Source organism: Amblyomma mixtum, chromosome 10 (genome assembly GCF_055824585.1).
Source record: "Amblyomma mixtum isolate Tamu chromosome 10, ASM5582458v1, whole genome shotgun sequence".
NCBI lineage: Eukaryota > Metazoa > Arthropoda > Arachnida > Ixodida > Ixodidae > Amblyomma > Amblyomma mixtum.
The window spans coordinates 187,418,163-187,432,601 of NC_143021.1; the positions used below are offsets into that span (position 1 = coordinate 187,418,163).

The 14,439-nt window shown below is 46.2% G+C and overlaps 1 protein-coding gene across 1 annotated transcript; it reads left to right on the forward strand.

Moving 5' to 3' along the window:
- The first annotated feature begins 523 nt into the window (after positions 1–523).
- LOC149327978 (uncharacterized) lies at positions 524–6,181 on the forward strand. The gene is made up of 2 exons (XM_089564047.1): positions 524–1,437; positions 5,343–6,181. Exons 1-2 carry the CDS (start codon positions 1,214–1,216, stop codon positions 5,725–5,727), a joined length of 609 nt encoding a protein of 202 aa, XP_089420173.1. The 5' UTR covers positions 524–1,213; the 3' UTR covers positions 5,728–6,181.
- Positions 6,182–14,439: the final 8,258 nt, after the last annotated feature.

Sequence of the window (14,439 nt, forward strand, 5' to 3'; positions counted from 1 at the left end):
GCCAGCACTCTCCGGCGCCCGCTTCTTCGAATGGGCCGTGTTGTTAGGCGCGTTTTATGTGCCAAGAGAAATAGCACGAAATCTTGGTTCGGAGGAAGAGCGCGGGAAAGGCGAGAGGAGAATAATAAAAGGTCGGCTTACGGGCAAGAACAATAACACGACAAGAAGAAACCGGCGCGTGCGCGCATGTGGTGTGGCTAGTAACTGCCATCGCAGCAGAGGCCCCTCACTCGCACCCGCCCGCACCTCCCCCCCACACACACTCACCACCCCCTTACACACCCTCTTTTCGCCCACGCACGGCTGCCCGACTAATACGCTCCGCGATTCTAATTCGGGATTTTTCGCGCGCGCCGCGTGGCGTCTTGCCACCACTCCCTCCTTCAAACGCGCTCCCCCTCAGCCATCCTCGACCCCGACCCGGGTGCATTCCCTTCCGTGCCCGCGTTCAGCCTACACGCGCATCATGACGGAAGCGGTACACACACACACTAAGCGCACAATCCTCCACCCTTCTCTCCCGCTAGTGCCATCAGGCCGACGTCACTTCCGCCTGCCGAGAGTCTATTTAAGACGCGCGCCCCGTTTTACCTGAAGAGCCGTATCATCGGGCGACGAGCAACAGGAGTCAACTACTGAGACACCTCTTGCTTTCCCAGCCAGGCCCGGGAGGAAGGGTGACGCGCTCCGACGTTCCTTCTCCTTCACCCTCGGCCAGCCGGAGAGGAAAAATAGGCGCGCGCCTGCTGTGTCATCGCCGAGGAGCGTGTGTCAAGGTTCGAGAGCAGTAGGCGAATTTTGGCCGCTGAAGAGACGACTGCGAACGGCTGCACATCCGAGCCTCCCGGCTTCTCAGCGGAAAGCTTCGATTGCGTCTCGCTGTGGTAACGCCCAGTGAGCAACTAACTGCCGTAGCACAGTGTTCGATTGTCTAATTGGCACTGGTCTCGCAGCACGATCGTTGTTGGCCATTGCTCAGTAGACCGGCATCTCTCCACACCAGGTTTTACTGTCCTATTTTGCATAGCCGACGCGCACGGGCCCTTTCTGCCGAGCCCCTCTCAAACTCCTCTGGAGGTGCCGTTCTGTTGCAGCGCCGACTGAATACTTTTGCCCGCCTCAGGAACCGGAAAGGCCCAAATAGCAAGCACCCTTGACAATTCATTGCAACCACCCGGGGCCCCTTCCGGCTTACTCGGCGAAAGAAGTTACAATGGCCGAGAACAGCAACGGCACCGCGTCCCAGCCCATTCCTCAGGAGGCCATCATCCCGATCGTCTTCGACGGCCGGCAGCACTTCCCCGGCAAGCAGCAGCTGGCCAATTCACGCCAAATCTTAGAAGTGGTCGAGCGCAAGGAGCCCCTGGTGCCGCTGGACGACGACCCTCTGCAGCGGGAATGGGACGAGTTCATCGAAGACTTCCCGCAGTGCAGCAGGTAATTTCACTGTCCAGAATGAGACACTTTTTTGAGGACACTCCGGAGGTAACTTGTCAAATGGAATTCATTCTTGAGACCAAATCAGAACTAAGCCAGCAAGGCTGCGAATCAAGCCATGCCATGACCACATGGCTGCCTTCGCACTGCTGCATAAACGTCTGTGACGTCAAGTTCTCGCCACTTTTATGACTGCATAAGCAAAAAAGTTCCGCAAAACGGGACAAAGGGTGGAATAAACGACAACTGATACCGCTTCTTCCGCCCTTTGCTTTGATTTTCGCGCCCGTTTTCGTAACGTAGTAAAAAACCCACTAAGGCGCCAACCGATCTTCTTTATTGTCGTCATTTCATTGTAGCGGGACGTTGCTCATGTTATTTACTCTTTAATCACTGTCGTTGTCGTAGTGGCCTGGTAGTACCGTGCTGAGTTCAAAATGAACGAAAAAAAAACTGCGATGAAGGAAACACACGCGCATAATGCAATTTGAGCACAATCCGTGGCTTTCTTTTCCCGTGTTTCTTTTTTTTTGCCCACGCAATTAATTCCCAGTGATAAAATGGCCCAAAAAGCCTACAAAGTTTTACAGTGACTGTAACCGGAGAGTTGTTACAAGGCTACCATGTCGCAGCTTCACGGAAAGCTGACCAAAAAAACGATGGTGAACTAGGCTGAAACCGGGATGCAGTTGTATATATATTGAGAAACAGTGAACACAAAGTGAACAGTGTTGTTTGTGTGCAGAAGAAAGTTTTTTGGGGAATGTCATGGCTATCACCTCATTGCATTATCGTTGAATATTTTAGTCAATGCTTAGGCTACCTTTTCGCAAAGAATAAAACATAGCTGGAGACTGCTATGTCAGCTTAGCCGCAAATTACACCATCAGTGCGTGGAAGCAATGCAGAAGAACGTTGTACGAAGAAAGGAGTCCAGAATTTAGTCGCGAGCCTGTCCTTATGCATTATGGCAGTATATCTCTCTCTTATATCTACTCTTATATCTACTTCAACTCTTATATCTACTTCAACGCCTAGGAAAGCGTCAAGCATTCCATACCCCATGGATGCGACTGCGTCGCTTTGCTCGCACAGAATTAAGTCAACGCTATAAGCACGAATACGCCTATATGGGAGCAAAAATTGAGTAGGCTGCCATCTAGCGCATTCCCTTTTAGGGGCAGTGTATGCTGCTCAAATTATGGAGAAGATATAGACCCCTAAATATACGGAATGCCTACTCTTGGCAACGGACGTATACTACCACTGCAAAGCATAGTAACTTGATGCAGTTAGCAAATGGAGGAGGGCTTTAAAGACGGAGCCGGATGCCTTGAAGTCAAGAGATAGAGGCGACTGAAATCTCGGTTAGAACTACAAGAACATCCCATGTTTTCCAGAGAGAGTTGGTTAAGTATTCCTTACTTTAGTGGTAGAAGCCTACCCCAGGAATGGGGCAGAATTCCACGCCCTTTAAAACGAGTGCGCTAGAGCACAGTTTGCTCCCTTTTTACTCATTTTGTTTTTAGTGTCTAGCTGCCTTGGACACCGCTTTTAATTGGGACGCAACTATCAAATATTGCAAGGTGCTGTATGAACATATTGATGGCAATGGTGTAACTAACCGATGGGTAGCAAAATCGTGCTTTTACAACTTTTCCTGCGCTCCAACTGAGTAGCTAAGACTGTCATATAAAACTAGTGGGGTGCGTTTTTGACAATATACTGCATAAATCCACAAAAGTCCCGAGGAGAGATATCGGGTATACTGCTTTCTATGATACAGTCCGAAGATATGCCAAAAAGTGAGTTCATAAACAACTTGCCGTTGAAAAGAATGTCTTTGTCCGGAGTTTCTAGGTATATGTTACCGAGGGATTCAGGCAATATTTTCTCAATTCGATTTTCAGTCTTTGCAACGTTCTGATAGATCATTACTGATTACATTAAAGTTTTGGCGCCTTCAAAAGTGCTTTCTTGAACTGTTTTCACCGTCCTGTCTACCTGAAAGGCGGTAATTTCTAGAGTATTTATTTGCCTTTCTTCCAGCCTACACTGTCTTGCAAAGACAACCGATTTCTGATAGAGCACTTCTATAGCTTTCAGAAAATATAATCCCTTCGGTGTTGGCGGCATTAAAAAATCCTTCTCACATCCCTTTTTGTTGTCCTATTGAGCGGTAAAGTAGCAGTTTTCAGAGGCTGGGAGTGGGAGTAAAGGGGGAGTTTTGTATTCATTTTCCTCAAAACAGCAATTTTGTAGGCTGATGTATCTTTTCCCAGGAAGTATAGGGCGCAATGAAACAAAATTTTCCTCATATTCCAATCAATGCCTTTTACATGACTGCTACCAGAATCAGTCAATCACTTAGTTTATTTTGCATTAAGGAAAACATTTAAATAGCCAAGGTTCATTTTTATATTTATATTTAAAATAAACATTCATCACTTGGAATTTTACCGCATCGGAAAAAAAAACATGACAAATCTATTTTTTTTCCAAGCTCACAGTTTTTTTTTTCAGTTGTGTAGGCTATCAGCTTCTACACTTATAGGATATTTGAGACTCTGGATTGAACATATTTTAAGAAAATAGCACATTAGTAGAAAAAATATACTAGAGAAAATTTCGGTCAGCTCCAGCTGTAATGCAAGCTGCTTCTATTTAAAACAACGCCAGCCAATTGCATCGCGATAACTTTCATTACAGGTGCTTTAAAGACAACTTTGGAAAATGAATTTAGAATTCTCACTCCATCCTAGATTCATAGAGTGCATCTTTTTTGATAGTGACTCACCAGCGACCTACGCCGCGGTTGCCATCGTGATTATTGTTTTCTTACTGCGCTGAACCTGGCGACAACTTAAGGTTTTATTGTCGACACATGTGCGCACTTAGTTGTTGTTTTGAGGGTACTCTAGGGCAATGCAAGCGTCTCCTTCATTGAATAATATGCAGCTGAAGTTTCATCTGTCTATACCTTTTGATGACTATAAAATTCACAGTCACATACATCCAGGCGATACACTTGCGATCCTCGTGCTTTAACTATTTTATTCCCCCATTTTTATTACATTTTTTACCTGCGAGTAAGGCACCGTGGAAACCATTCTCCGGCACGATTTAGCTAGGACAGCAGCTTGGGCATGTTGGTTACTCTTTTGCGATGGAACAGGGCAAAGCAGAGCGCTTGTCTCTTGTCCCGGTGTTTTGCACTCTTCTATTACAGGTGAACAGATTTGTACTTTCTGGCAGCCATTTCTAAAGGCGTTTACAATACGGCAGCCGTCAGTGCGCATAACAACGGAGACAATAAAAAGGAACCCCCAGGTGATGGCGATCAGCGGAGATGAGATTTGGATTTCTGATTTCGGGTGAGCTGCGCAAGATTCCACCGAATTCCAGAGGAAAGATTCTGCTAAGCAAATTGCTCAGAAAAGGGCTAAGAAGCGTTTCATTCCAAAACCGTAAACGCAGGGTTTTGCAATGGTACACATTGCTTGCTGGCATTGCCACCTTCACTCGCTCTTCCCCCTCTTCGAGTTTTGTCGAGGCCAGAGACGCAGCTTCGCTACTTGTAGCTCAATCATCAAAAGTCAAAGCGTCGCAATTTAGTACGCATTGCTTAAAACAAGTATCAACAAGCGCTCGTGAATGCTGAGAGACTATGAAAGCAGACGAGCCTTGTTGTCTAAAACTGAGTAATGAGCGCAAGCTCAGTGCCCTTGTCAAAAGAGCATAACAGGGGAATAAAAAGAGTTCATTTGACAAGCGCCAATCCCAAACGTTGTTGCATTCGAGATGCTGCGACAGTTAGGCCGCCGCCAGTACCAACAAATCGGGTGTATAGTAGATCATTGGCACTCAGTTATACAGAGACCTTTATGATTTATTCTTTTCGCTAGGTACCTGGAGCCTGACTTCATGGACCGGAACTTCCCGGCGCTTCGCAAGAGGCTCTCCGGTGACGCCACAGCAGCTGGAAGCGACGATGAAGAAGACAAAGTGGTCATTTACGACGTTGACGTCAAACAGTTTCGACCAGACGACATCGGTGTCTGGGTGAAGGATGGCAACGTGTCGGTGCTGGGACGCACCGAAAAGATCCTCAACGGCGGCGGCAAGTACGTCAGTGAAGAACTTCTGGGAGGCATCAGGGTTCCGGCCGACGTCGAAGCGAACGACGTCACTTTTGAAACGACACCAGAACCCAGGCTGAAGATCTCGAGGCCGGACTCGCGGCCGGGCTCGGCCATGTCGTCGGCCGAGACGTCACTTGCCGAGAGGTGAAGCGGCGGGGTTCTTCGGCAGAAATAATCTTGTACGCGCTCAGAGGCGCAAGTGTTTCCGCGGGCTTGTTCAGCGGGGCTGGCCAAAGCAGACGCGGCGCATGTGGAGATACCCTGCACGCTCGCAGTGATTATATCCTGAGGAATCCTTTCCACCCTTTGTCTTTCCCACATCACCAGACTGCACGACGTCGGGTGTAGCAGAAGAAACTCCCAGCGAGCGCATCGAACAGTCTCCGAGGGACCGCTGTACTCCGGCATTTCGGTTACAAGTAGCGATCGGGTCGTACGGCAGTGCCGTCACTGATGTACGGTGTTTTTTTCCTCCCTGCGCGCTTAGAAAGAGGAGTTTACTTCTCTTGTTTTAGAGCATTTTCAAGCCTTTGAGGACCAAGAGTGTGTACCGTCGGCGCAAGCTTTGTTATTTTTTGTGAATAAAGATCATGCAATATTGCTTTTCAGAAAACCTGTTTTAACTTCAAGCCGCTGGGGAATTTGAGAACAAATGGTATTTTAATGAGGGAAATAAATGCATTTTATTTGCAAGCTACGAGCATGACAAGAATAATGGAAATGCAGCCTTCCCTGTGTTACCTTGGCACAGCCGCCGCTGTCGTCCCGCGTTGTTTCTCCTCTTTCCCTTTCTCCCGTCGCCTCAGGTGGCGGAGGAGTCTGGGTGACTGTCATTCGGGCACATTTCCGCCCCGGCTTCCCGATGCACTTTGCCACTGCTGCATTTTGGCGGGAATTCGGTACTTTTTTCAGCGGCTGCGCCCAGAGAGCGACTTCTCCGAGACATCGCAAGGTGCGTGCGCCACTCCTCCTGCACACTGGCCATCGACAGTTTCCACCAGTGCATATTCGCGTTCGCTTACTCGGGGTCCTGTGACTTACAGGGGCTCGAGCCTGTCTAGTGGAGTCCGCTGATCTCTAACAGGCGTACCTGGCGTTGACTGTCTCGCGAACCAGTCCATCTACGGCAGCCGCGAGACACCACTGCCGCGGGCACCTTTAATTCTGTAGCGGCGTGCTAGCAGCGCTTTTAGAAGCCGCCGTACGATCGTTTTTCAGGTGTCCTTGTGGCTCTGCGCACGGGCCGAACAATGGGGCGGACGGCCGCTTGCGCCCGGAGGGCGTTTCCAGTTGCTCACCTCCAACTTTTCTTTATTTATTTTTTTATTTATTTTATTAATTGTTTCCTCAAGGGTCCACAGGGGACATTACATGAGGGGTGGGCAAACAAGAGTTAATATGAACACAGATGGTCTTCAATGGCGGTTTTGAATGGAACAGTATTGATGATGGTCGCCACTTCGGATGGAAGGTCATTCCAGTCATTGGCTGTTCCAAGAAAAAATAACTTTTTATATGTTTCGTTAGGGTGACTATTACGAGAAAAACGATGAGCACGTGTTATCGGGGCAGTTTTATGATCGGAAGTGGGATAAAATTTATGATACAGCGAAAGACGGGTGATTTTACGCCGACAGGCCAGTGTTGGGAGGTTAAGGAGGAGATTTTAGTGCTGTAACGCTAGTATAATGAGAGTAGTTTGAGCAAATGAATCTGACCGCGCGGTTTTGGACTGCTTCGAGCGTGGTGATTAGGTTAGTATAGTGGGGATCATATGCAGCACATGCGTAATCAAGTTTACGACGTATGAAAGTTATGTAAGCAAGAAGCTTAATGGGAGGGGGAGCTAAGGATAGGTTCCGGCGCAAATACCCTGGAACTTGATTAGCTGAATTGGTGACGTGGTGAATATGATGCGACCAGGTTAAATCTTTACTTAAATGGATACCAAGATACTTGTATGAGTCAACGGACGAAATAGGAATGTTGAGAATTGTATAAGTATTTTTATGGTGGTTGCGCCGGCGATGGAGAGAAATAAGTGATGCTTTACTGCTATTTAGGGACGTAACTCGCAGGGACGTAACTCGCAAGCCGACCGCATTACAGCCATTGGCTGCAGTCCTGTGACGTTCCAGGTCCTTCCTCCTCTTGTACCTCATTTTCTCATTTTGGAGTCCCACGTGAACAATCGAAAGCTAAAAAAAAAGGTAAGGGAACGTAGGGAACGCCTGCCTCAGCATCTTAGCAACGTAACCTCAAAACAATCAAAATAAATGAAGAGGTGCTAAAGAAAGCAACCAAGAAGGAAGGAAGGGGGGAAGAAAGAAAGAAAGCGAAAGAAAGAGAGGAAAAGGACGAAATAAGGAAAGAAAGTTGGTTTTGTTTGGGTTATTGGGGTTTAACGTCCCAAAGCAACTCAGGCTATGGGCGACGCCGCCGGAAATTTCGACCACCTGGGGATCTTTAACGTGCACTGACATCGCACAGTACACAGGCCTTTAGAATTTCGCCTTCACCAAAATTCGGCCGCCGCAGTGTGTGGTTACGGCGCTCGGCTGCTGGCCCGAAAGACGCGGGTTCGATCCCGGCTGCCGCGGCCGGGATCGAACCCGCGTCTTTCGGGTCGGCAGCCGAGCGCCGTAACCACTGAGCCACCGCTGCGGGTAAATAAAAAAATAAAGAAATAAAGAAAGAAAGAGAGAAAGGGATAAAGAAAGAGAGAAAGGAAGAAAGAAAGATGGAAAGAAAGGAAGAAAGAGATAGATAGAGAACGAAAGAAAGAAAGGAAGAAAGGTAAAGAAAGAAACAAAAGAAAGAAAGAAAGAAAGAGAGAAAGAAAGAAAGAGGGAAAGAAAGAAAGGGAGAAGAAAAGAAAGAAGGAAAGAAGGGAAGAAAGAAAGAAAGAAGGGAAGAAAGGAAGACAGAAAGAAAGAAAGAAAGAAAGAGAGAAAGAAAGGAAGAAAGAGAAAGAAAGAAAGAAAGAAAGAAAGAAAGAAAGAAAGAAAGAAAGAAAGAAAGGAAGAAAGAAAGAAAGAAAGAAAGAAAGAAAGGGAAGTAGTCTGACGGGTTGCGCCTATGCTTTATTGTAGCCTGCTGATCGTCGACGACGGAATGGTTACCGCAGCTGCCTGGCGACCCTTCTATGAAACCCAGCACAAAAGCTGCGGGTGTGCGTCACCTGAAGCAAGACAGCGGGCATCATCTACCTTATCGCCCCGTGGTGCCACAGATATCAAGGAGGGCGGCAACGGACAGAGGCTACTTAAACGGCCGCGGATGTTCGACAGATCGCACTCCGACGGGATGTGGAACGAGAAGCTAACGCCTATGCTCTATTCTAGGCAAGCCGTTTTTGCAACCACTCAGTTGCTTGAATTCTGTTCACCTCGTCGGACTGCGATCAGCGTACTCTTGGCGTACTCTTTTTCGCCTGATCAGCGTGCTATTTTTCCCCTCATCATGTCTCCTAATTCCCTTGGTTTTAGTGGTGTTTGTTCAAAACTAGTGCCTGTTGAGAACGCTCTTAATTGCAGTGAATGTAAGAGCCCTTATCACTCTGGCAAATGCTCTGGGATTAGAAAGAAATTGTTTAAAACACTGAACAGAGCAATATGGGTGTGCAAGACATGCGTGTCGTTGAGGTCTGCACATCAGAGGGATACAGAAAATTCTGATACAGACAGGGAATATGAAGGAAAGCAACCGACTATGAATCAGCTCATCAAGGCTATTCGTTTGCTAGATGAGCAACTTTCCAAGGTTAGTTCCTGAGTTGACAAGCTAGACAAAATTATACAGTCACAGAGCTCCAAGAGTGATTCAGTGCTTGAACACATTGAGAAGCAAGGGCAGTTAATTACGGGCATTGACACTTCGATGGAACTGCTGGCTTCAAAATATGAAGAAATGAAGTTGTATGTGGCTTCGTATTCAGCTGAGGTTTCTTACCTAAAGGAGACATCAGAGGAGTTGGCGGGTTCTCTTGCGGGGCAAGCGGATACGCTGAGTTATCTTAGCACAGCCATGAATAAACTGGAAGCCTACTCTAGGCGCAACAACATAGAAATCCATGCTCTCAAGCTAGAGCAAAATGAAGACCTTGATGTTATACTGTTATAGCGCTCGTCTGTGCAGTCTTCTTGCTCCGTCCTTCATCTTCTTCGGGCTGTACACACCATGATGAGTCCCTGGCAGGTACGATGGAGATTCCAGAGACTATGCTTCAGTCCGTAGAGGTTGCGCACCGACTACCTGCTTAAAAATTACGAGGAACTTTAGCGGCTAAAGTGGTGAATGGCGAAAGCCTGAGTGCTGCATTCTGCGACGCGATTGTTCACTTCACATTCTGTTGGTGCATTAATTAACTGCCAATTAATGACGCTTAATTTTTGCCTTGAAGAGTGGAACGCGACAGCGTGTGGTAGCGCTGCCAGGGAGTCCATGGAACGCCACCACCCGTTCGGCGCGATGCCTTGCCCATTGAACGGAACGCTTTTTGTGGAAAGGAAATGGAGCTGTAATTCTCTGTCATCTCGGTAGACACCTGAACCGCACCGCACAGGAAGGGAGGAAGTGGAGTGAAAGAAGAAAGATTTGGTTTGGTTTATGGGGTTTAACGTCCCAAAGCGACTAAGGCTATGAGAGACGCCGTAGGGAAGGGCTCCGCAAATTTCGACCACCTGGGGTTCTTTAACGTGCACTGACATTGCACAGTACACGGGCCTCTAGAATTTCTCCTCGAAAGAAATTCTAGCCGCCGCGGCTGGGATCGAACCCGCGTTTTTTGGGTCAGCAGCCGAGCACCATAACCACTGAGACACCGCGGCGGCGAAAGAAGAAAGAGGGACCGCAATGAAGAAAATTAAAATTGTATTTGAGGAGAGAAAATTATGCAGTAACTGTCTCACATGTCTCGGTGGACACCAGTCGAAAATTTTATCTGAGGAAAGGAAATTGTGCAGTACTGTCTCACATATTTCGGTGGACACCCGTCAAAATTCTTGCGCAGTGACGTCACGACCATTTCGACCAATCTGAAAGGCAGACAAATTTGCTAACACGTCTTGGTCACGACAGTATGAGCCATTAAAGGCTTTCGCCTTAAAATGTGCCTGTCTCTCATATCTCAGTGGACACCTAAGCCTCGCCGTTACGGGAAGGGGGAAGATGGGAGTGAACGAAGACACCGTATTCACTAGACGCGCCTTTGTTCATACCAAAACATCGAGCTGGCATGGCCGAGTGGTAGCGTGCTCGTCTCGAACTCCGGAGACCGGGGTTCGATTCCCGGCTCGACGAATTTCCTACTCCGTTTTATTTATTTATCTGGTCTGACTAGAAAGGTTAATTAGGCTAATTGGTTAAGTAAGCAATTAACTAAACTCAGCACCCCTTAGTTGGAGCATCACTATAGGATCCCTTTAATTGGTTGCATGGTTAGCAGCCAAAGTACAATTTGCGCCGTATGAAATTCGCGCACTGTGACGTCATGACCGTTTCGACCAATTGAAAAGCGGGACATTTTTGTCGACAACTGGTGCTTACAACGATGAGGCATTAAAGGCTTCCGCCTTAAAAGGGAATTCACATACTGCTCGGGATCAGTGGATAAAAAACGCTACGCACTTAAGGAAGAAGATGTGTACATTAATGAGAACCTGCCAGCTAGCTCAGACAAAGAAGTTGTTGTGGCATACAAAAGAGGAAGCAAAGAAGAAGTCGTGGAAGTTTGTACGGTTCAAAAACGGCAAAATCATTGTGAGGAAGATCGACGGCTCTGGAGCTATAAGAATTGACAGCGTATGTGACTTTGATTAGCTTGAGTAGCCATGAGTGAGGACTTCGGCTCATTTACCTACTGGAATACACACAGAAGTTGTTTGTTTAACTCCCAAGTCAATTCTGCACTAGATCTTCTCCATATCAACATAAGGAGCATCAAGAAGCCCTGGAATTTATTAAATATCTACTTGCCTGATTTGCCTGGGTGCCTTTATATGGTACTTCTGACTGAAACTAATGCTAACAGTATACCTCTGATACCTTTATTCTTCCAGGCTTTCAGTCTTTCTTTTCTTGTCGAGACTCTGGCGTGGATGGTGGTGTATTCTGATTTGTTAAAGAGTGCTGGCACATTGAAAGAGTTGTTTGTGCTTTTACTGCGGCGGAAGTAGTAGCTCTTTCACTCAGTTGCAAAGATGAGACATTTGTTGTGCTGGCAGTTTATCGCCCTCCGAACTCAAAACTAGAAGTATTTTTTTCTGACCTTGTAGAATTTTTAACTCACCACAATCGAATTATTGTAATAATAGCTGGAGACCTTGATATTGAAATTTCCGAAATATGAAACCTGGTGTTGAGTGCTATTTAGAGTTACTTGGCACATACGGAATAGAAAATAGGATTTACAGTTTTATCAGGGAAGAGGTAATGGGCACGAGACTTAGCCGCGCATCGACCATATAGCAGTCAGACTCCCGAATAATCTCACCAACGCTGCAGTAATACGAAAAAAATTCAGGGGGCACTTTGTCTAAAGTGGGTAAAGGCGGAAGCGTTTTCCGCACCACCTTCGCTCTTTCTGTGGCACTGGTGGCGTCACATATATTTGAGTACTAATTACTAAGTGATGGCAAATCACTAATTAATGTTAATTACTGATTAATGCCTGAATGCTAATTAATGACGCTTAAGCTTCGCCTTTAGGAGTGGAACGCGACAGCGCGTTGTAGCGCTGCCAGGGAGTCCACGGAACGCCACCACTCGTTCGGCGCGATGCCTTGCCTTTTGAACGCAACGCTTTTTGAGGAAAGGAAATGGCGCAGTAATTCTCTGTCATCTCGGTGGACACCTGAACCGCACCATAGAGGAAGGGAGGTGGGAGTGAAAGGAGATAGATAAAGAGGAGCCGTAATGAAGAAAATGAAAATTGTATTTGAGGAAAGGAAATTACGCAGTAACTGTCTCACATATCTCGGTGGACACCCGTAAAAATTCAGGGGGGCACTTTTTTGACCTAAAGTGTGGTCACTGATGTGTGGTTAAGATGTTAAGCTTCGCCCCTAAGAGTGGAACGCGACAGCGTCTTGCAACGCTGCCAAGGAGTCCATAGAACGTCATGCCCATTCGGTTCTACGCCTCGCTCGTCGGTAAATTGGTTTTTGAGGAACGGAAATGTATCTGTCTCTCATTTGTCGGTGGACACCTAAAACTCGCGGGAAGAGAATGGAGGAGGATGAGAGTGAGTGAAGACACCGTATTCACTAGACGCGCCTTTGTTCATTCCAAACCATCGAGCTGGCATGGCGGAGTGGATAGCGTGCTCGTCTCTCACGCCGAAGACCGGGGTTCGATTCCTGAGCTCGACCAATTTCTTAATCGCTTTTATTTATTTATATGGCCTGACTAGTAAAGCTAATTAGGCTAATTGGGTAATTAAGGAATTAACTAAGCTCAGTCCCACTTACTTGGAGCATCAGTATACGATCCCTTCAATTGGTTGTATGGTTACTAGCCAAAGTGCAATTGGCCCCGTTTGAAATTCGCGCATTGTGACGTCACGACCATTTCCACCAATTTAAAAGCGTGACATTTTCTGTCGATAACTGCTGCTTACAACGATGAGACATTAAAGGCTTCCGGCTTAAAAGGTGGCGGATCATTATTTCACAGTGCTGTGTGTTCTCACGCAAGAAAGGGAAACGTCGGGTGAAACCGTTAGAAGGACAAAAATAATTGTTAACAAGTGTTTGGACGAGCACGTTCAATCTTTTAATTGGAGGCCTTTGCTAAGCCAAACTCACATTGATGCTTATAACTGATTAGTAGCCAAGTTTGATGAGCTGTACGCCAGTTCCACGAAGGAGGTTAAAATCAAGTTAAGAAATACAGGGAAGAAATGGATAACGAATGATATACTTAAAGTTTCTCATGAAAAGGACAAACTATGCAATGACTATAAACAAAACATCGAGAATCTTGGCTTGAAAGGTCAGTATAGGGCACATCGTAATAAGCTTACTGCTATGCTGAGGCAAGCAAAGAAGGAATTTTTTTGTGCTGAGTTTTCTAGGTGTAGCAACAATACGAGGAAAACTTGTAGTCTATTATATGTAATATTAGGGAGACAGAACAAATCTAACTTAGATCAGAAGTTGCACTGTACTTTTTTGAAAGCAGATCCTTCGACCATTGCGAATTCTTTTAATGATGCGTTTGTATTATCCATTAAGGAACTTAGAAAACAAACTATCGTTTCTAGCATCCAATGCCAAGGCAAAAAAAAACAATTCTGCTGCTTTTCCTCCTGGTGACCAAGAAGAGTTGTGGAACCTTACCAGGACGCTACCAGACAGCAAAGCACCAGGCTACGATAGGATTAGACTGCATGATTTGCGAAACAATTACTCCAAACTTGAAACACTCAATAAGTATATGTAAATGTACTTCTTTAAGACAGGAAAATACCATCAGGCCTCAAGATCTCAGTGCTGAGACCAATCTACAAGTCGGGAAAAAAGAGAGGTCACACAAATTACAGACCAGTTGCCATACTACTAGTCATTAGCATCCTCATGGAAAAAGTTATGCACCAATATATGACATCTTTTGTGAGAAGTATTCCTCTTTGAGTACTACACAGTATGGTTTCCGTCGTAATATTGGTGATTTTGAGCTCCTCGAAGAATGCTGCGATTTTATCACTGGTAACTTGGATGTTAATTAATGTGTTTTTGGATTATTTTTGGATTTATCGAAAGCATTCGATATTGTTGAGCACTGTGTTTTGTTACATAAGTTGGAAATTATTGGATTCCGTGGTCCATACCAACATTTTTTGCAAGCTACCTTTCGCACC